This window comes from Nicotiana tomentosiformis, chromosome 2 (assembly GCF_000390325.3).
Source record: "Nicotiana tomentosiformis chromosome 2, ASM39032v3, whole genome shotgun sequence".
NCBI classification, from domain to species: domain Eukaryota; kingdom Viridiplantae; phylum Streptophyta; class Magnoliopsida; order Solanales; family Solanaceae; genus Nicotiana; species Nicotiana tomentosiformis.
In genome coordinates this window covers 170,438,457-170,459,473 of record NC_090813.1, presented here as the reverse complement: position 1 = coordinate 170,459,473, position 21,017 = coordinate 170,438,457, and the positions used below count along the sequence as shown (strand labels likewise).

The following is a 21,017-nucleotide window of genomic DNA, read 5'->3' as shown; positions in this document are numbered from 1 at the left end:
TTATTTACTTAGAGTATTGACAAGTTATTTACACTTAAAAAACTTTATAACTTACTACTCAATCTTTGAAATTACAAGGCATTTATCTATTATGGAAGAAGTGGGCTAGCGTTATCCTAAAAAAAGACATGGTCTAGCAAGGTTCATTTGACCCAATTCTATTAAAAGTATCATGATAAAAATCAATCCAAAACCAGGATAATGGGTTGTGCACTTAAAGTCTAGTGAATTGAATCCAGCCCCAAAGTTGCCCGTTAAACTTTAAGAAAATCTTTGAAAGTAATCATCTGATCTTAGTTCCTTTATATCATTATTTTATAGCTCCTAAGATAAATCTAATGAGAAAACCAAAACGACAAAAATACTAATGAAACAAATAATAGTAATGACGTAAGCCCACTTAACTAATTACATCTGGCCACCATGAGAGATACTGTTCTCAAAACAATAATTAAGAAAAAAATAATTTTTCTAACATGGATAAACATATCAATTAGGACAACACATTATAAATCAAAATAAAATAACTAAAATATTGACATAAGAAGCATCGTGGAAATCAGTAGACGAGTTGTTAAAGAAGAACAAGACGGACCTTTTTGGAATTAACTTTTCACTTTATTGACATAAAAATCTCCAAGTTCGAATTACTGAAGGATGGTGCCGGCTACAACTTGAAGGCAGACAGGTCGTCAGACGGAGTTCAAACAGCCTCGACGGATCTGGATCGCGGATGAACGAGAACCTCACTGGAAAAGATCCCGAATAGGAGCTTTCTCGACGATAAAACTCGACGGAAGACCTTATTGTTTTGAGAACCTCTGGATGTGTTTGTGCGAGAGGTTCTGGGATGGGCTTGGGCGATGATTTGGTGACTGTTTTTGGATGGTTTAGCAGTTGGTCGTCGGGCTGAAACAGTGGAGTTTTAATGAAGAAAAGGGGCTGCTTTCATGGCTGTTTGGACGGCTATTTTGCTGGAAAAATGAATCTCTTTTTTGCTGGTTTTTATGGAGTTTCAAGGCTCATTCATGGTGGTTTTAGGTTGTTTTTGTAGCTGGGTTTGGGTAAAGAGAGAGGAGCTTTACATGGCTATAAAAATGGTGTTCAATGAAGGAAAGGACGTGAAGAAGATGGAGTCGAATCCAGCTTTGTTGGGGGAAAGCTTTCTCTTTCTCTCCTTCTTCGTTTCTTTCTCTTTTTTGTTATTTTTGTTCCCTTCGTTTTTCAGATCTCCCTCCTCTGTTTTTGCGTCTTTGTTTTTTTTTCCTCTTGCCGCTGAAGTGGGGGAATTAGCTTAGGGTTTTTGAGTGTTAATTTGGTTTTTATATAGTAGTGGGGAGTGAGTATTGGCCTTTGGATGAAAGTAGATCAATGGCTATGATTAAGGGAGGGGTATGATGGGTGAGAAAAGGGTTTGGGCTAAAAGGGATTGGGAAGAATAGGCATTTGCCTTGCTGGGCCACCAATATACGAAAATGAGCTCCCAATTGGCCCAAATTCAATTCTTACTCATTGAGCAAAAAATAAAAATAAAAATACTAATACTATCAAAATATACTAATTAATACAAAATTATTTTTTGGTATTTTCAAATAATAATAAAAATAATATCTTTCTAAAAATACCTAATACCTAAATTAAATAGAGAAAATGAAACTATTTTTGTATTTTTTCAATTTTTGTGCTTTAAAAAATAGAATTAAAATTAATAATAAAGTGAAATCCTATAGAAATAAACTCAAATAAATATTCTAAAAAATACTAGGACTATTAAAGGTAATTCTAATGTGTGGGTCAAAAATTACGTGCTTACAGCTACCCCTCTTTGCTTGGAAACACAAAGTGTTTTTGAGCAAAGAAACAAGTAAGCGACGTAATTGATTTCTGACTCGACGCTTATTCAAAAAGATTGTGACCGAACCCTGGTATCGGAGCTGCCTACATATCCTTGGCTATAAAGGAATCAGGCCACGTGTAGTTCAGAAGTGATGGAGTGTGTGGAGAGGATCAGAGAGTCGAGTGAGATACCGTTCCGTCGAGGTTCCAGTCCGCGATCCTGTTATTATATCAAAATCAAAAATGAAAAAGACTAACTAAGCCTGTCAGCTATGAGTTACAAGATTCCTATCTATAAGTCTTCTGAAGCTTGATCTTGAGTCTTGAATGGTTCTTCATGCAGACTTTTGATTTGAACCTTCATGCTTGCTAGCTGCAGGTGCAGATTCATCTCTTTAGCTTCTTCGGATCAAGACGGGGCATGCAAAGCTTGCGACTTCAGTCATGTCTTGAGCAACCCATATCTTTTCATCTGCTTCTACATTTTGAATTCACTTTTTTTTTTCTTTTATTCTGGATTGAGACTTCTTCCTTTGGTCATCTCAGACTGCCAGCTCGCATTCTTAAGGCGACCTTCTGTACTTCTAACTTGAATTGAAATTTGAAATGACTTTCCTCGTTCTTCAGGTGGGCGCCTGCAACTGACTTGAAATTTTAAACGAATTCCCTCATTCTCCAGGTAGGTGCCTGATGACTTAAAACTGAAATGAATTCCCTCGTTCTCCAGGTGGGCTCCTGATGACTTAAAACTTGAAATAAATTCCCTCGTTCTCCAGGTGGGTGCCTGATTTTGATTTAAACTGAAATGAATTTCCTCGTTCTCAAGGTGGGTGCCTGATGACTTAAAACCTGAAATAAATTCCCTCGTTCTCCAGGTGGGCGCCTGATGACTTAAAACTTGAAATAAATTCCCTCGTTCTCCAGGTGGGCGCCTGATTTTGACTTAAAACTGAAATGAATTCCCTCGTTCTCCGGGTGGGCGTCTGATGACTTAAAACTTAAAATAAATTCCCTCGTCTCCGGGTGGACGCCTGATTTTGACTTAAAGCTAAAATGAATTCCCTCGTTCTCCAGGTAGGCGCCTGATGACTTAAAACTTGAAATAAATTCCCTTGTTCTCCAGGTGGGCGCCTGATTTTGACTTAAAGCTAAAATGAATTCCCTCGTTCTCCAGGTGAGCGCATGATGACTTAAAGCTAAAATGAATTCCCTCGTTCTCCAGGTGGGCGCCTAATTTTGACTTAAAGCTAAAATAAATGCCCTCGTTCTCCAGGTGGGCGCCTGATGACTTAAAACTGAAATGAATTCCCTCGTTCTCCAGGTGGGTGCCTCGAAATGAATTCCCTCGTTCTCCAGGTGGGCGCCTGATTTTGACTTAAAGCTAAAATGAATTCCCTCGTTCTCCAGGTGGGCGCCTGATGACTTAAAACTGAAATGAATTCCCTCGTTCTCCAGGTGGGCACCTGATTTTGACTTAAAACTGAAATAAATTCCCTCGTTCTCCAGGTGGGCGCCTGATGACTTAAAACTTGAAATAAATTCCCTCGTTCTCCAGGTGGGCGCCTGCTATCACAACAACACAGACAAAACAAAGAAAATTTTCTGCCCCAGTTTGTACCAGGAACATTCATTGATTGTTAGTTGCATCCCATTATCTAGGAGGGTCCTGAAAACTTAAAACTAGATCCCATTATCCAGGAGGGTCCTGAAAACTTAAGACTGAACTTATCTGGTACATGCTTTCCTCATGGGGATTTCCTGGCAAAGCGAAAAAGATTTCTTGCCCCTGCTTAAAACAAAAAAAATTTTGTCAGTTTGAAAACGCGGCAGTTAGTTTGTGGCATCCTTGCTGAAAGTGTCTGCTTCTGCCACTATCCCGCTTCATTCTGATTAGATGCTTCAGGCTACAAAGAATTGTTTGACCTTTTAATAGGACCTCGACCACAAAACCTCTGAATGACTTGAATCCCTTACACTCAACTCGTCATATGGCACTTTCATGCTGACAACTGTTGAACCTTTGCATTTCCTACAAATTCACGAATCACTTGACCACCCGAACTTCAGTTACCACCGCATTGCTCATTCTTAATCTTTTCCCTTGTGATGTGCCTGGCCGAATTTCGCTTGGTGCAAATAAAAAGCTGGTAATGAGCTTTGAAGTCCTTTCTTGCTTTCTTAACAAAAGACTAATTTGACAGAGACTTAGAAAAATAGACCCAAAAGAAACGAAGCGAAGTGACTTCGAGAATTAGGAATAAAAAGAAAAAACAGAGATGACTATTTGAAGAAAAATGGAAAAGAGACTTATCTAAATGAAGCAACTGGCTCCAATGATCATGACATGCATTTCGGACTGATCAGCCTAATCCATCCAACTAATCACATTTCAGTTCATGCCATGTCTTCATACTTCAAAACCGGGTTTTCCATAATTCAATTTCTCTGTAAAGTCATGAACCTCATTCGGCTTGTAATGCCCCGAGGGGTTTTCACCAGCAAACCTCTCTCATTTGCTCCTCTCTTAACTCATTTTCGCCTTACAGTGCCTGTAAGGGTTTTCACCAATAAGACTCTCTCATTTGAATTTTCTCTCGACTCACCATCGCCCTATGGTGCCCGTGAGGGTTTTCACCAATAAGACTCTCTCATTTATTCACTTTTCCTTGTGCCCATGAACAAAGGTGCTACCCATGATGTAAATAATACCTCCATCTCACTTGACTTGGCATCCTCAAAGTTGATCAGAAGTTCTTTCTTTGGACTGTAGTGTAGGTTTTGGACAGGGTTAGAAAGAAAGGGTGCCATGCAGGCTCAAAATAATTTAAGATGAAGGGGTTCAAAATTACAACTTTTGGAATCAGATCCTTTTACAAAACTAAAACTTCTGCCCAGTTTCTTCGAATCTGGGGAATTTTAAATTTTTATTTTGATGGGACCGAACTGTGTAAGGCTGCCTACGTATCCTTAAAAGGAATCAGGTCAAACGTAGTTCAAACATAAGAGTTTTGTTTTTGTTACCTTGCTTTTCTTTTTCTCCTTTCTTTTCTCTTTTCTTTGCTTTTCTCTTTTCCTTCTCTTTTTCCTTTTTTTTTTCCTTTTTTTTCTTTTTTTTTCTTTTCTTTTATATTTCTAACTCTGCTTCTGATTCCAAAAGAGGGGTATGAAAGAAAATAAAGAAGGCTCAAAAAGGGGTAACAAATGATAAAAGTGTTTGGGATAGCAGAATAAAATACCTTCGTCATTCCAAATTTGAACATGCCTAGTACAAAATGCGATTGAAGATAAGCAAAGAAATCATACATAATATCTCTTGACTGCATCAGAATTGATAGCCATATCCATACATTTACCTTCTATGTCTGTTAAATACAAAGCACCATTGGGAAACACCTTTGTCACAACGAACGGCCCCTTCCAGTTTGGGGCGAACTTGCCTTTAGCTTCAGCCTGATGTGGAAGGATGCGTTTCAACACCAGCTGACCCACCTCAAATTTCTGGGGATGCACCTTCTTGTTGTATGCTCTTGCTATTTTTTTCTGATACAATTGACCGTGACTTACTGCTGCCAATTGTTTTTCATCAATCAAACTCAATTGCTCTAGCCGGATCTTGGCCCACTCATCATCATCAATTTCAGCTTCGGCAACGATCCGCAAGGATGGAATCTCAACTTCCGCAGGTATAACTGCCTCGGTTCCATATACCAGCAAATAGGGAGTTGCACCTATTGAAGTGCGAACAGTAGTGCGATAACCCAGTAAAGCAAAAGGTAACTTTTCATGCCATTGCTTGGAACCTTGCACCATCTTACGAAGTATCTTCTTTATGTTCTTGTTAGCAGCCTCAACAGCTCTGTTTGCCTTAGGACGATACGGAGTGGAGTTTCGATGCATAATCTTGAACTGTTGGCATACCTCTTTCATCAAATGACTGTTGGGGTTAGCAGCATTATCTGTGATGATTACCTTGGGAATTCCGAACCGGCAAATGATGTTTGAATGAACAAAATCTACCACCGCCTTCTTGGTCACGGACTTGAAAGTTACAGCTTCGACCCACTTAGTAAAGTAATCAATGGCCACCAGAATAAACCTATGCCTGTTTGACACTGCCGGCTCAATTGTTCCAATGACATCCATGCCCCAAACAACGAAGGGCCAAGGTGCAGACATTGTGTGCAACTCAGATGGCGGGGAATGAATCAAATCACCGTGCACCTGGCATTGATGACATTTGCAAACGAAGCTGATGCAATCTCGTTCCATGGTGAGCCAATAATAACCTGCTCGAAGAATCTTCTTTGCTAGGACATACCCACTCATATGCGGACCGCAAACTCCGGAATGCACTTCGGCCATGATAGTCGAAGCTTGTTTAGCATCTATGCACCTTAGTAATCCTAGATCTGGAGTTCTCTTGTACAATATTCCCCCACTTAAGAAAAATCCACTAGCCAGGCATCGAATGGTTCTCTTTTGATCACCTGTGGCATGTATCGGATATACCCCCGATTTGATGTATTCCTTGACATCATGGAACCAAGGCTCACCATCAGGTTCCTCCTCAACCACAATGCAGTAGGCATGTTGATCACGGATTTGGATATGCAGAGGGTCGACATAAGTCTTATCCGGATGGTGTAGCATTGACGCCAGAGTAGCCAAGGCATCGACAATCTCATTGTGAATCCTGGGAATATGCCTGAATTCTACCGACCTGAATCATTGACGAAGATCATGCAGACATTGTCGATACGGTATGAGCTTCAAATCTCGAGTCTCCCATTCTCCCTGAATCTGGTGAACCAACAAATCTGAATCTCCCAAAACCAATATTTCTTGAACTCCCATGTCTATAGCTAGCCTCAAACCCAGATTGCATGCCTCGTATTCAGCCATGTTGTTAGTGCAATAAAATCGAAGCTGAGCTGTTACGGGGTAGTGATGCCTTGTTTCAGAAATGTGTACAGCCCCTATTCCGACACCTTTCATATTAGCAGCTCCATCAAAGAAGAGTTTCCAACCTGTCTTTTCATTATGATCACCCTCGTCAACATACATCACTTCTTCATCAGGAAAATAAGTCTTCAGTGGCTCATATTCTTCATCCACCGGATTCTCGGCCAAGTGATCGGCCAGGGCTTGGGCTTTCATCGCGGTCCGAGTCACATAGATGATGTCAAACTCTGTGAGTAAAATCTGCCACTTTGCCAATCTTCCTGTGGGCATAGGCTTCTGAAAGATATACTTTAGAGGATCCATGCGAGAAATGAGGTAAGTAGTGTAGGATGACAGATAATGCTTCAACTTTTGTGCCACCCAAGTCAGGGCGCAACATGTCCTTTCAAGAAGAATATACTTAACCTCATAAGGAGTGAACTTCTTGCTGAGATAATAAATGGCTCGCTCTTTCTTGCCCGTGATGTCGTGTTGACCCAACACACAACCGAAAGAATTATCCAATACCGTCAAATAGAGAATTAAAGGTCTCCCAGGTTCTGGCGGGACCAGCACAGGTGGGTTTGACAGGTAACTCTTGATCTTATCAAATGCTTCCTGACACTCATCAGTCCACTTAACCGCAGCATTCTTCTTCAGCAACTTAAAGATGGGCTCACAAGTTGTCGTGAGTTGAGCAATAAACCTGCTGATGTAGTTTAACCTTCCAAGAAGGCTCATTACCTCGGTTTTGTTCTTTGGCGGTGGTAATTCTTGGATGGCTTTGATATTTGATGGGTCCAACTCAATACCGCATCGACTGACTATGAATCCCAACAGTTTCCCGGACGGGACACCAAATGCACATTTTGCCGGATTGAGCTTGAGGTTGTACCTGCAGAGCCTTTGGAAAAACTTTCTCAAGTCTCCAACATGGTCGGACTGCTTCTTTGACTTTATGATCACATCATCTACATAAAACTCAATTTCCTTGTGTATCATGTCATGAAATATGGTAGTCATTGCCCTCATGTAAGTTGCCCCGGCATTCTTCAAACCAAATGGCATTACCTGGTAGCAGTATGTCCCCCATGGTGTGATGAATGCTGTTTTTTCTGCATCTTCCTCATCCATCAAGATCTGGTGATATCCTTCGTAGCAATCCACAAAAGACCCAATCTCGTGCTTGGCATAATTGTCGATCAGAATATGGATGTTCGGCAATGGAAAGTTATCTTTTGGACTTGCCTTATTGAGATCACGATAATCAACACAGACCCTGGTCTTACCATCCTTCTTTGGTACTAGCATGACATTAGCTAACCAAGTGGGATATCGAGTGACCCGAATGACCTTTGCGTCAAGCTACTTTGTGATTTCTTCTTTGATCTTCACACTCATGTCAGTCTTAAACTTCCTTAACTTTTGCTTGACTGGAGGGAATGCCAGATCAGTTGGCAATTTATGAACTACCAAATCAGTGCTCAAACCCGGTATGTCGTCATACGACCATGCAAAAACATCTTTATATTCAAACAGTGCTTTGATTATTTCTTCCTTGATTTGTGGTTCCAGATGCACACTTATCTTGGTTTCCCCGAGATTATCTTGATCTCCTAAATTGATTGCTTCAGTTTCATTCAAATTAGGCTTGGGTTTTTCTTCAAAGTGATTTAGTTCTCTACTGATTTCCTAAAATGCTGCTTCTTCATCATATTCTGTTTCATCATCACACTCTACTTCTTGGATTGTTGTTTCGAAATTAGATTGGCTTTTAAGATTTGGCTGAAAATTCCTCATGCATGTCATGTCATTGAAACAAGCATAAAAAGAATTGTACAGAAAAAAGAAACAAAACAAAAATGAAACTCTATCAGGAATAATGGAAAATGGGAAATTGTATTTCATTGAAAATAAAGGATAGAAGGGTTTGTACATCAAAACAAGCAAAAAATAAAAAATCTGGATTACAACCCTGGAATAACCCAGATAACAGAAAGGAAAACAAAGCAAACTACCAAAACTCCTTCCGGGTGGGGAGAGGAGTAGCTTTCCAATTGCTAAGCTTCACATTTGGCCCAACGAGCTGCACATCGGCATTACTGGAACCTTCCCCGATTTCCATCATGTTAACCTCATCAAACAAACTCTGGAACCTCTTGATCAGCTCTTCATCAAAGTCGACCACAGGTTTTGGGACCGCTGATATTGGGGGTTTTGCGACCCCTGGCTTGACAAAAGACTTGGAGATATGTGGAACAGGCTTAGGAAGTGACCATGCCTTTCTTTTCAAATTTTTAGCCTTTTTCATGTCCTTCCCTGTGAGTGTGAATCCCAAACCAAATGTACCAAAACTTTCACGTGGACACACCGGATGTGCAATACCCTGCAGAGACGAACCCAGGCCTTTGCCCGGCACAAAACCATTCTTTAACATTTCATTTGCTACCATGACGGACGCGGAGGGTAGCTTTGGACCTGGAATGCATTCTCCTTCAGGAATCTTCTCGACAGACACTGTTTCAAATGTTTGGTACACCCAAGGCCCTTTATCATCTTGAACTTCAATAAATGGAACAATTGTGTCATTGTAAGCGGATAACTTCTCATCACCGTGCATAACTATTTCCTGCCTGTCCCATTCGAATTTTACCATTTGATGCAGAGAAGACGGGATTGCCTTGGGAGCATGTATCCATGGCCTGCCCAACAACAAGTTGTAGGAGACAGCCACATCTAGCACTTGGAACTCCATAGTGAACTCAACTGGCCCTATTGACAATTCGAGCATTATATCACCGACAGAATCTTTCCCTCCTCCATCAAAGCCTCGAACACATACATTGTTCATGTGGATCCTTTCAGTGCCGATCTTCAACTTTTGCAAAGTGGACAGAGGGCAAATATTTGCACTAGAACCGTTATCAACCAGTACCCTTGAGACAACAGAATCCTCGCACTTCACTGTGAGATAAAGAGCTCGGTTGTGTTCTGTACCCTCCATAGGAAGTTCATCATCTGAGAAAGTGATCATGTTTGCTTCGAAAATCTTGTTAGCAATCTTTTCCAAGTGGTTCACTGTGATCTTATCAGGAACATGGGCCTTATTCAAAATCTTCATCAGGGCTTTGCGGTGTTCATCTGAATGTATCAGCAAAGACAAAAGAGAGATCTGAGCTGGTGTTTTCCTTAATTGCTCTATAATGGAATAGTCTTGCATTTTCATCTTTTTCAGGAACTCTTCAGCCTCTTCTTCGGTGACCGACTTTTTTACTGGGATGTGGCCATCCTTGAATGGCTTGGCTTTCCTCAGTTCTTCTGGGGTAAAACATCTCCCAGAACGAGTCAGTCCTCCGATTTCATTGACTTCTTCCTCTACTTCTTTCCCTTTATATGTTACTATCACCTATTTGTAATTCCACGGGACGACCTTTGTGTCAACCATTGGTGATTGGGTCACTGGCTTAATAATAACGGGGGTAATACGAGCCCCTTCCATGATTATGACAGGCTTGCCCATGACCCCTGGCACAACCACTTTTTGCTTTTCCTGGTTCGCTTCAACATCAATCGGAGGCCCTTTCACAACCAATACAGATGGCTTTACGTTGAGCGTGCTTAGCTTCTCCGACACCCCTTCAACTGTCAACGGCATTGCTTTTGCAGAAACTGGAGCTTTAACTGGATTACTTTTGCTAGCCCGGATCATTATGACAGACTTGGAAGAATTCTTGGGCTCCCCATCCTTATGAACTATCTCAATCATATGTGTCTCTGCATGGGCCGGCAAAGGATTTTGGTTGATGTTTGGTGCCTTCGGGTTCTAGACCACAATTTGATTTGTATCAATAAGCTCTTGGATCGCCCTCTTCAAATGCCAACACTTCTCTGTGTCGTGCCCTGGGGCATCAGAACAATATGCGCATCTGAGGGAATAATCAAGGTTCCTTGGAGGTGGATTTGGTGTCTTTGGCTCAATCGGCCTCAAAACGTCCAACTGCCTCAACCTTTGAAACAAACTGGTATACGACTCTCCAAGAGGGGTGAAGGTTTCTTTCCGCTGCTGCCTCTCATTTCTATAATCCAGCCTCGATCGAAAGCTTGGAATAGTAGGGTTTCGGTATGGTTGTGGGGGTGGGGGTGGATAAGGATTTTGTGGAGTTGGAGCACGCCATTGCGGGTAAGGAGGGGGTTGTGTATATGACTGTGCATGGTGAACATGGTATTGGGGTGGTCTGACTGAATATTGAGGGTCTTATGGTGGAAAATAATGTTGGGATGGATTATATGGAGCTTGGGTGTAGGCTTGAGGTTGGGGTCGAGGTTGGATGTACTGGTGAAGCGAACCCTTTGGGCCACGCCTTGATCCAGAGACAAACATAGCGACATCATCTTTCTTCTTTTTGCCTAACAGGCTTCCGGTGCCACTTTGAATTGCCTGTGTGGTTGCTTTTATGGCGGAGTAGCTCATTATCTTGCTTGACTTAAGTCCCTCTTCCACCATTCCTCCCATCTTTACCACATCGTTGAAGGACTTACCTATGGCTGAGATCAAATGGCCAAAGTAAGTAGGTTCTAAGGCTTGAAGAAAGTACTCAACTATCTCATCTTCTTCGATTGGAGGATTGACCCGTGCAGCTTGTTCTCTCCATCTGAAACCATATTCCCTAAAGCTCTCACTAGGCTTCTTCTCTACCTTGGTCAAAGATAGGTGATCCGGGACAATGTCTATATTGTACTGAAAGTGCCGAGCAAAGGCCTGAGCCAAGTCGTCCCATGTGTACCACCTGCTAGCGTCTTGGCGGGTGTACCATTCCAAAGCCGCCCCACTCAGACTCTGACTAAAATACGCCATTAAAAATTCGTCCTTCCCACCAGCGCCTCTCATCTTGCTGCAAAAGCCTCTCAAATGGGCCACGTGATCTCCATGTCCATCGTACAGGTCAAACTTGGGCATCTTGAACCCAGCGGGCAGTTGGACATCAGGGAATAAGCATAAATCCTTGTAAGCCACACTTACTTGGCTTCCTATCCCTTGCATATTCTTCAAAGATTGCTCTAGACTCTTCACTTTCCTGAATATCTCATCCTGCTCCACGTTCCGAGATGGTTTCTCAGTTTCAACAGGAGGTTCAAAGTGAGGGGTGTAGGAATAAGGATCCGTGACTTTGAAAGTTGGTTCCGGAGCATAATATTGGGTATCTGAAGCTTGGAATGCCGGTTTACTAGAAGATCGATGGATGGTAGCTCACGGAGGGGCTACGAAAATAGGAGCAGATGTCAGAGCCGGGTATGCGATTGTTTTGGCTGGTGGAGCATGGAAAGTTTGGGACGAGGTGCCGGGGTAGTGGTGGAAAGGGGTAAAACCCGGTGCATGCTGAGGGGAAAGATCAACAGTAGTGGGATTCTGGGCTTGTGTCAGTGGTGGGATGAAAGCAGGATTTTCTGTGTAGTTAGCGGGAAATGAAGGTGGAGGATGCCCCTGATCCAGGCTTGATACATTTCAGCCATTTGATGCTTCAACCTGTGGACCTCCTCTTTCAATTCAGACTCCGATTCTAAAATCTCCCTCGGCGGGTCGACAACACCCGTGTCCGACTCTTTGCTAGTCATAACTGCCTTGCGCTTTTATATAGTATTATAGGAGTGACTTGCCAGGATGCCAACAAACTAACCACCTAAACAGAACCTATCTTTTTGTGCACACACAATAACTTGGTCAGTTTTGAAGTATTTAACAGATAGGGAATCGCATATTGGAGATGCAATGCACCTGAGCAGTTAAACGTTTCTAAATGCTTTACGACGGCTTATGTGTTTCATCCCGGCTCTTTTCCCAAATTTCGAATCCTGATTTTTCCTCTCTCCTTTTGCTGTGTTTCGCTCTTTTAATTCTCATTCTCTTTTTTCCTTTTGTTTGGCCCCTCTTTTCTTTCTTCCCTCCTTTTTTATTTTCCTCTCTCTTTTTTTTTCTTTTCTCTATTTTCTTTTAAGACTATGATCGAATCCTATGGGGATTGCCTACGTATCATGACGCCGCATGAATCAGATCATTATGTAGTTCAGGGAAATAAATGCGAAATGATTTGTTTTTTTTAATATTTCATTAATAAAAGACATTTATTGGATTTTCTATTACAAGGACTTAAAAGTAGTGATGACTACAAAAGAAAAATCTACAGACTCGAAATAAAGCAATAAGCAACCTTGATAAGGATGAACAAAACTCGAGGAAAGTAAAATACAGACTCAAAAACTAACTAAAAAAAATCAAAAGTACATAAGAGCCTCCACTGGTACTCCGGGGGCTTATGGGACATCAGCCGGTCTCCGCACGGGCCTACGGGCAATATCTTCTTGAAGGTGGTCTAGGTCAACCATCACCTGTCGAACGAATGTCATTACAGAAGCAAAAAACATAGACTTGGTCATGTCTTCACATTCATGGCATTTCATTACAACATAATCAGCTATCTCTTTAATCCTCATTCTGATGACACCCTTTTCTTGAAGCAAACGTCCAATCTGCTGGGCCCGAGCCTCCAACACTTGTGTATCTGTGTTGTTTTGGTCTTGTAATTACTGTAGACTTTCTTGTAGCTGGTAAATCAATGCATAGCAATGCTCTCTTTCTGTCTTGAAATCCTTTGTTTGCTTGACCATTTCATTTTCCAGGGCAACCAGCTTTTTCTATAAAATTGCTACTTCTTTGTCATATTTCTGCTTCAACTGGTGGGCTAATCTAGTATGTTCTTCTGCACTTTTGGCCAACTTTGCTTGAGTATTTAACAAGTCCCTTTCGGCCTTTGTCAAGTCAAAACCATAATCATGCACTTTTCGCCTTAGGTTTGTTATAATTTTCTCATCTCTCACTTCTTACCGGTGTCTCGGCGGCTATTTTCATTCTCTGAATTTAGGCTCGAAGGGCTTCATTTTCCCTAGCCAACCTCTTTTTTTCCCCTTCATCTTCAGCTGCCTGCAAACTACTATCAAATTTGTTTTTTTCAATTTTTTCTTCTAGTTTGTTTATAGTAGTCCGGTATTCCTTTTCTTTAGCTAACCAAACTCATTGCTCTCGTGCTCCATCGGTGAATTATTGGACATGGGGCCTTTTGACGGGCTGTTCTGGCTCTTGATCGACCCGACTTCTTTTACCATACCATATGGCGTAGTTGGATCCTACTTCACCCATGGACAAATCTCGTACTTGAGTCTGTGGTTCCAAGAACCTACATTGGTGCCAAATCTGACGAACCCTTTCTTCTGGAAATGTGTCTTTTGGGCATAGTTCAATAACCTGTGGACTCAAATCTTCGTCATAGGGGACTGTTTGGTATCTACCCAATTGGCATAGGACCCGATGCGGGGCATATGGCTGAATACTCCGAAGACCCATTAATAAAAGAAAGCACACTCCGGCGGACATGTAAATAACTTTATCGACCGGGAGCCAATCGAAAGTCCACTCAATTCGATTTGCATTTAAAGAACCCAAATACACAAACCATGCCTCAGTACCTTCTGGCAACTCATGACCGTTTACTCGATTTTCATATTCTTCGATGCAATTGAGTCCGTTCAGACCGTAGTTCATGTAACCTGGGCGATGACAAAGATGTTCTACCAACCACATTTGTAAAAGCAAGTTGCAACCCTCAAAAAACTTTGTCCCGGCTCGACAAGCGGTTAAAGCTCGGTAAATTTCTGCGAGAATCATCGGTATGATAGTGCCATTGGCCTTTTTGACCATAAAGTCGGCCACTCCTGCGAGCCCCAATTCTATATGTCTGTCACTCCTTGGGCACATCAGAGTGCCTAAAAATGCCACCACAAAGGCCAAACCCCTACGTGCTTCCCATTTGTCTTTATTTCCCTGATGATTCAAACCAGTGTCCGGAACCTCAAATCCGTGGGGTTCCCCATACTGGCTGTATAAGAAACGGAATGTGCAGAATCCTCCGGCTAAATTTTCATCTTTAACCTGCCAGCTAATACTCAAGAGGTCCAAAAACTTATGAGGGGTTACAGTTCTTGGTGCTACTGGATATTGATGCCTTAGCTTCCCTTCGAAACCAGCATAACCTGCTATTTCCTCTAGTGTAGGGGTCAACTCGAAATCAGAGAAGTGGAAAATATTGTGTGTCGGGTCCCAAAACGGTATCAAAGCTTTGATTATATCAACCCTTGGTTTAATTTCCAGAAGACCAGTGAGCCCACCTAAAGCCTTTGTCACAGAACGCTTGCTGACCTCCCCATGTCGTTCCACCACATATGGAGTCCTAGTGAAATCTCGTCTACGACTCGAAAAGGTATATTTTCAACAGTGCTCATCCTGCACATTTTATTTAAGGCGACTGGTTAAAAACAAGTGATTTTTGATTTTTTTTATTTTTGACCCCAAAAGAAAGATTATTTGTGCAAAATAAAACTCAAACAACTCAAGGCCACCTTTGCAAATACGGCCCTTCAGCCCTTCAGAAATGAAGATTTTAAAGCTGTGGTTGCTAAGTGGCCAAAATTAGAAAAAGAGCCATAAGTGGCTATTCTGGTAAAACAAACTTCCTGCGTCCCGTCGGGACGTTTCTGGCTATTTGGACAGAAAGTGACATCCCCTAAATTTATTTATGACAAAATGATGCATTTTCATATTTTCTGGTTATTTTTGCAAAAATGGGGCCGAACCCGATGAGGGTTGCCTACGTATCTCACATCCGGTGAGAATCAAACCCGCGCAGTTCGGTCAATTTTGATGCACAGAAAAAATATGATTTGTTTTGAAATGATTCTCTCTTTTTTTTTGAAATTTTGGCAGAGTAACGGGATTTTTGAATATCGGAATTATCAAAACCGGGCATTTTTCAATCCTACCTCACTCTTGGTTTTTCTTTTTCTTTTTTTCTTAAATTTTTTTCCTTACTCTAGAAGCCTGTCAACATACAAGCCAAGCAAATTAATGCACAAGTAGCACGTAAAGAATGCATCAGGATGGTCTTTTGATTTTCGGGTACACCTATCCTAGACGAACCCAACCCCTATGTTGAGTCCTCTAAGTCAAATGCACGTGATGTAAGCAAACGTGCCTACTAGGGATCCGGCATAAGGCTGTGTTATTCTAAGTTTTAAATCCTGGGTGTATTGTTCTAGACCTGGCTTACCCGAGCGGACAACTCGAGCCGGAGGGAGGGGGCAGCGTACCGGGAATACAGAAGCTTCACCGACTTTGCAACTTGTCCGAACCTCGTTCTAAAATTAGGATATGACTCTAACAGAAAAGAAGCCACGCGAAGCGCACGCTCCCCAGAAGATTTAGAAGACTCAGAGAGAAGGAGGGTTTCGTAGCAATTTATATACAGTTCAAACAATATCAAAGCGGTAAAAGGCGGCATTTAGCACATTAGGCTCAAACACGTAAAAATCAGATAATAGACAAAAATCAAGTATAACAGTTATTCTAAGCTCGAATTCTGAATCCTGAACCAGAAGTTCTGGGTTTTTTTCCCCAGCAGAGTTGCCAGAGCTGTCACACCTCCTTTTTCCCGAAAGGATAGGGGATAGGGGAGTTTTTTCCAATTAAAGTGACATTATTCGAAATGGAATTATTTATTTGATCAGAGTCACCACTTGGAATAAGTTATGGTATCCCAAGTCACCGGTTTATTTTAAATCCCAAATCGAGGAAATTTGACTCTATTTATGGTCTGCGAACACAGAAGACCGGGTAAGGAATTCTGTTAACCCGGGAGAAGGTGTGAGGCACTCTCGAGTTCCGTGGTTTTAGCACGGTCGCTCAACTATTAATAATTGGCCTAATTATCTGATTTAATACATGTTTTAAAACCTAGTGTGCATTTTTATCTTCTAAAACGCTTTTAATTATTTATGAAATTATTTCTGGAATAAGTCATGATGTCGTACACTTGTCGTTTTGGCACACGTCACAAACCGCGTGCACATGAAATGCACCCCCGATAGACAACATGCTTATTTTTATTATCATTTGAAGTTACGGTCAAGTCGCGTGAAATGCGCACTTGAGTTGGGATTCATGTATCGTGACCATGCCACGGGAACCGTACCCATAGTCACGATGATTTATTAATCGCGCCTAAAGCAAACTGGCGTATTTAAATTATTTCCCTAAGATCTAAACTTTGAGATTATTGCAGAGGCACATATTATGGAAATGGAGTTGTTTGGAAGTCAAGAAATATTTTATTTACTTATAGTATTGACAAGTTATTTACACTTAGAAAACTTTATAACTTATTACTCAATATTTGAAATTACAAGGCATTTATCTATTATGGAAGAAGTGGGCTAGCTTTATCCTAAAAAAAGACATGGTCTAGCAAGGTTCATTTGACCCAATTCTATTAAAAGTATCATGATAAAAATCAATCCAAAACTAGGATAATGGGCTGTGCACTTAAAATCTAGTGAATTGAATCCAGCCCTAAAGTTGCCCGTTAAACTCTAAGAAAATCTTTGAAAGTAATCATCTGACCTTAGTTCCTTCATATCATTATTTTATAGCTCCTAAGATAAATCTAACGAGAAAACCAAAACGACAAAAATACTAATGAAACAAATAATAGTAATGACGTAAGCCCACTTAACTAATTACATTTGGCCACCATGAGAGATACTGTTCTCAAAACAATAATTAAGAAAAAAATAGTTTTTCTAACATGGATAAACATATCAATTAGGACAACACATTATAAATCAAAATAAAATAACTAAAATATTGACATAAGAAGCATCGTTGAAATCAGTAGACGAGTTGTTAAAGAAGAACAAGACGGACCTTTTTGGAATAAGCTTTTCACTTTATTGACATAAAAATCTCCAAGTTCGAATTACCGAAGGATGGTGCCGGCTACAACTTGAAGGCAGACAGGTCGTCGGATGGAGTTCAAACAGCCTCGATGGATCTGGATCGCGAATGAACGAGAACCTCACTGGAAAAGATCTCGAATAGGAGCTTTCTCGACGATAAAACTCGACGGAAGACCTTGTTGTTTTGAGAACCTCTGGACGTGTTTGTGCGAGAGGTTCTAGGATGGGCTTGGGCGATTATTTGGTGACTGTTTTCGGATGGTTTAGCAATTGGTCGTCGGGCTGAAACAGTGGAGTTTTAATGAAGAAAAGGGGCTGCTTTCCTGGCTGTTTGGACGATTATTTTGCTGGAAAAATGAAGCTCTTTTTTTGCTGGTTTTTATGGAGTTTCAAGGCTCATTCATGGTGGTTTTAGGTTGTTTTTGTAGCTGGGTTTGGGTAAAGAGAGAGGAGCTTTACATGGCTATAAAAATGGTGTTCAATGAAGGAAAGGACGTGAAGAAGATGGGGTCGAATTCAGCTTTGTTGGGGGAAAGCTTTCTCTTTCTCTCCTTCTTCGTTTCTTTCTCTTTTTTGTTGTTTTTGTTCCCTTCGTTTTTCAGATCTCCCTCCTCTGTTTTTGCGTCTCTGTTTTTTTTTTCTCTTGCCGCTGAAGTGGGGGAATTAGCTTAGGATTTTTGGGTGTTAATTTGGTTTTTATATGGTAGTGGGGAGTGAGTATTGGCCTTTGGATGAAAGTAGATCAATGGCTATGATTAAGGGAGGGGTTTGATGGGTGAGAAAAGGGATTGGGAAGAATAGGCCTTTGTCTTGCTGGGCCACCAAAATACGAAAATGAGCTCCCAATTGGCCCGAATTCAATTCTTACTCATTAAGCAAAAAATAAAAATAAAAATACTAATACTATCAAAATATACTAATTAATACAAAATTATTTTTTGGTATTTTCAAATAATAATAAAAATAATATCTTTCTAAAAATACCTAATACCTAAATTAAATAGAGAAAATGAAACTATTTTTGTATTTTTTCAATTTTTGTGCTTTAAAAAATAGAATTAAAATTAATAATAAAGTGAAATCCTATAGAAATAAACTCAAATAAATATTCTAAAAAATACTAGGACTATTAAAGGTAATTCTAATGTGTGGGTCAAAAATTACGTGCTTACAATATGAAATACCTCAAGCCACCATGCTCAAAATCAACAACTACACACAATTCGACATCAAATACCAAAAGTGTATGACCTTAACCACAGAGAAGTAAATAACAAAATATACCACAGTCCGAAGAGAACATAACCAAATGCGCAATCAATCATTCAACACCCTAATATCCATCTCGCTGAAATTCTGCTATAAGGCCCAAATAGGACCGCATTATGTGTGCATATAACCAACAAATCGCAATCTCTCGTAACATAGAAGAGTAACTCATAGAACATATCAGAACACGAACAGGCTCAACTCTAACCGACTGACTCACCCCTCAACATTAACCGTGCTGAGTCAACAATTTCGACCCGGTGTAGGATACACATCCTTATTAGGCCTACCAATGGGCCCCCAAATCAACTCCGGTCATCCACAAATAGATAATTCACCCTCCAAAAGTTCGCAATGACCTAACCATAATACATACCATCATCTGGCTTGCCTTGGCCACAACTTCATAGTCCACAACCACGAAACACTCTGCTTCTGAGAACTCCTAGTCTCCAAATTCATACAACACACGAATAACCATATCTGCTCCCAACTCCACCGCCCGAATGTCTAACACATCTCCCATATATGACCATCCCACAAGGAATACTTCCGTAATTCTTCCGTGTCACATAGAAAAATCTTAATATCAGCAGTCGGTCAACCAGGCGAGTACCACAATACTAATGAAGCATCCATAAATCGACACTCAGTGTGCCTTCTGAAATGCGCACCCTTCTCAAGAATTACCAAGCATTTACAACATTCATCTATATATCTGAAACTTCCCATGCTGTCCAAAATTTATGACCTCCCCTCCAACTATGAACCGTGACCTTGCACATGCAAAACTCAATCCTACACAATACGCCGCATCTATCATACCATCATATGAAAAGTATGAGAATCTCATAATAAACTCTGAGTCACAAGCAAACTGCATACCCAATTAGCCATGAACCTTCCATTTGATCTCATCCAGGAGAAAATCACAACACGTAACACACTCCTCATGTTAGTAGGAAATGTACACCTCGAACCGTGGTAGAAATCATCGAGAACTCTTTGGAATCCATTTGCACGTAACCAAGCTATCAAAACCGAATCCATCTAACTCAACCAAGCCACGCAGGTCTCCAAAACTCAAGAGCACTGCCACGAAACACCTGTAGAGATTCACCCCATCATAAGTGCCCAAAGAACCGATCATACCCATTACCGTGCTGATCCAACCTACTACCAAACTGTCCTATTTCTCTGAGTTCCTTCTGAATTACCCTCAAGTTGACACTTCTCCTTGCCCAAACACCACGATCCTTAACCAAAACTCACCCCACGACATCCTAGAATAAAATTACACCACCCTAAGGCACATAAGCCATTGTATTCCCCCTTAATCACCCCAAAAGTACCACAACCGAGACACCCTCTCTAAAGTGACCTTCTGTGAGTCTAAAGTCGTCTCATTCACCTTTTTGATACTGAAATGTATAATCTATAATGATATAGAAATACTGCGAGTCCCGATACCATCCAATGTAAATATCAGCTTCTAGCCATATACCAATCCCAAAAATTCTCAATTGCTACGCATAAATCTTGAATCCATTAGAACTTTCTCGAGAGTCATCCATTCTGCCCAAATCTCAATTACGCAGCCCAAATGGGCCGAATGACTTGTGCCCCATTAGCACGACGACACCCAAAGAAGTAACCCCACCTTAACACAACCAAGCAAATTCCCACTCCATGCGCACTACATCCATCACGAATAACAACTCAAATCATTCCATGATATACATATACCCATAAAGTGTAATATACCCCATATCCAGAAATTCCCTTACTCGAGTAATCCTCGATCTCAACCTAGCAGACTCCCCCACTTGGTTCAAAGCCATAGAACAAAATAGTCGATAACTCACAATACCCATACTCTATTACTTCCATAATCCCATACTGAAATTCAACTAAATCCTTCATAAGCTCATGTAACACAAACCATATAATACCTCAAATCGTCTGCTAAGTTTGCATACATCCACGTGATAGTTAGGTCAACTATTACAACCGATCCAAACTGAAATTGCACAAATATAACCCACTGGTAGAAAGAAAAGCCTCCACACAATATCATAAAAATCACATATCCATAGATTACCTCGCAGGTTATAATCTGCCTGCTTAGCCTC

General features: G+C 41.0%; 1 protein-coding gene across 1 annotated transcript; it reads right to left on the bottom strand.

Annotated features, from left to right (window-relative positions):
* Nucleotides 1-5,133: 5,133 nt before the first annotated feature.
* LOC138906074 (uncharacterized) lies at nt 5,134-7,907 on the bottom strand. Its single transcript, XM_070194596.1, has 3 exons — nt 7,849-7,907; nt 6,390-6,556; nt 5,134-5,564 (listed from the first exon to the last, which is right to left on the bottom strand). Exons 1-3 carry the CDS (start codon nt 7,905-7,907, stop codon nt 5,134-5,136), a joined length of 657 nt encoding a protein of 218 aa, XP_070050697.1.
* Nucleotides 7,908-21,017: the final 13,110 nt, after the last annotated feature.

Coding starts and splice junctions, on each gene's coding strand:
- LOC138906074 (XM_070194596.1), bottom strand. CDS start 7,907: ATGAGGAAGATGCAGAAAAAACAGCATTCATCACACCATGGGGGACAT. Junction 6,557..7,848: donor GGGGGACATACTGCTACCAG/GTAATGCCATTT, acceptor TCAATGATTCAG/GTCGGTAGAATTCAGGCATA. Junction 5,565..6,389: donor GGTTGAGGAGGAACCTGATG/GTGAGCCTTGGT, acceptor GCACTTCAATAG/GTGCAACTCCCTATTTGCTG.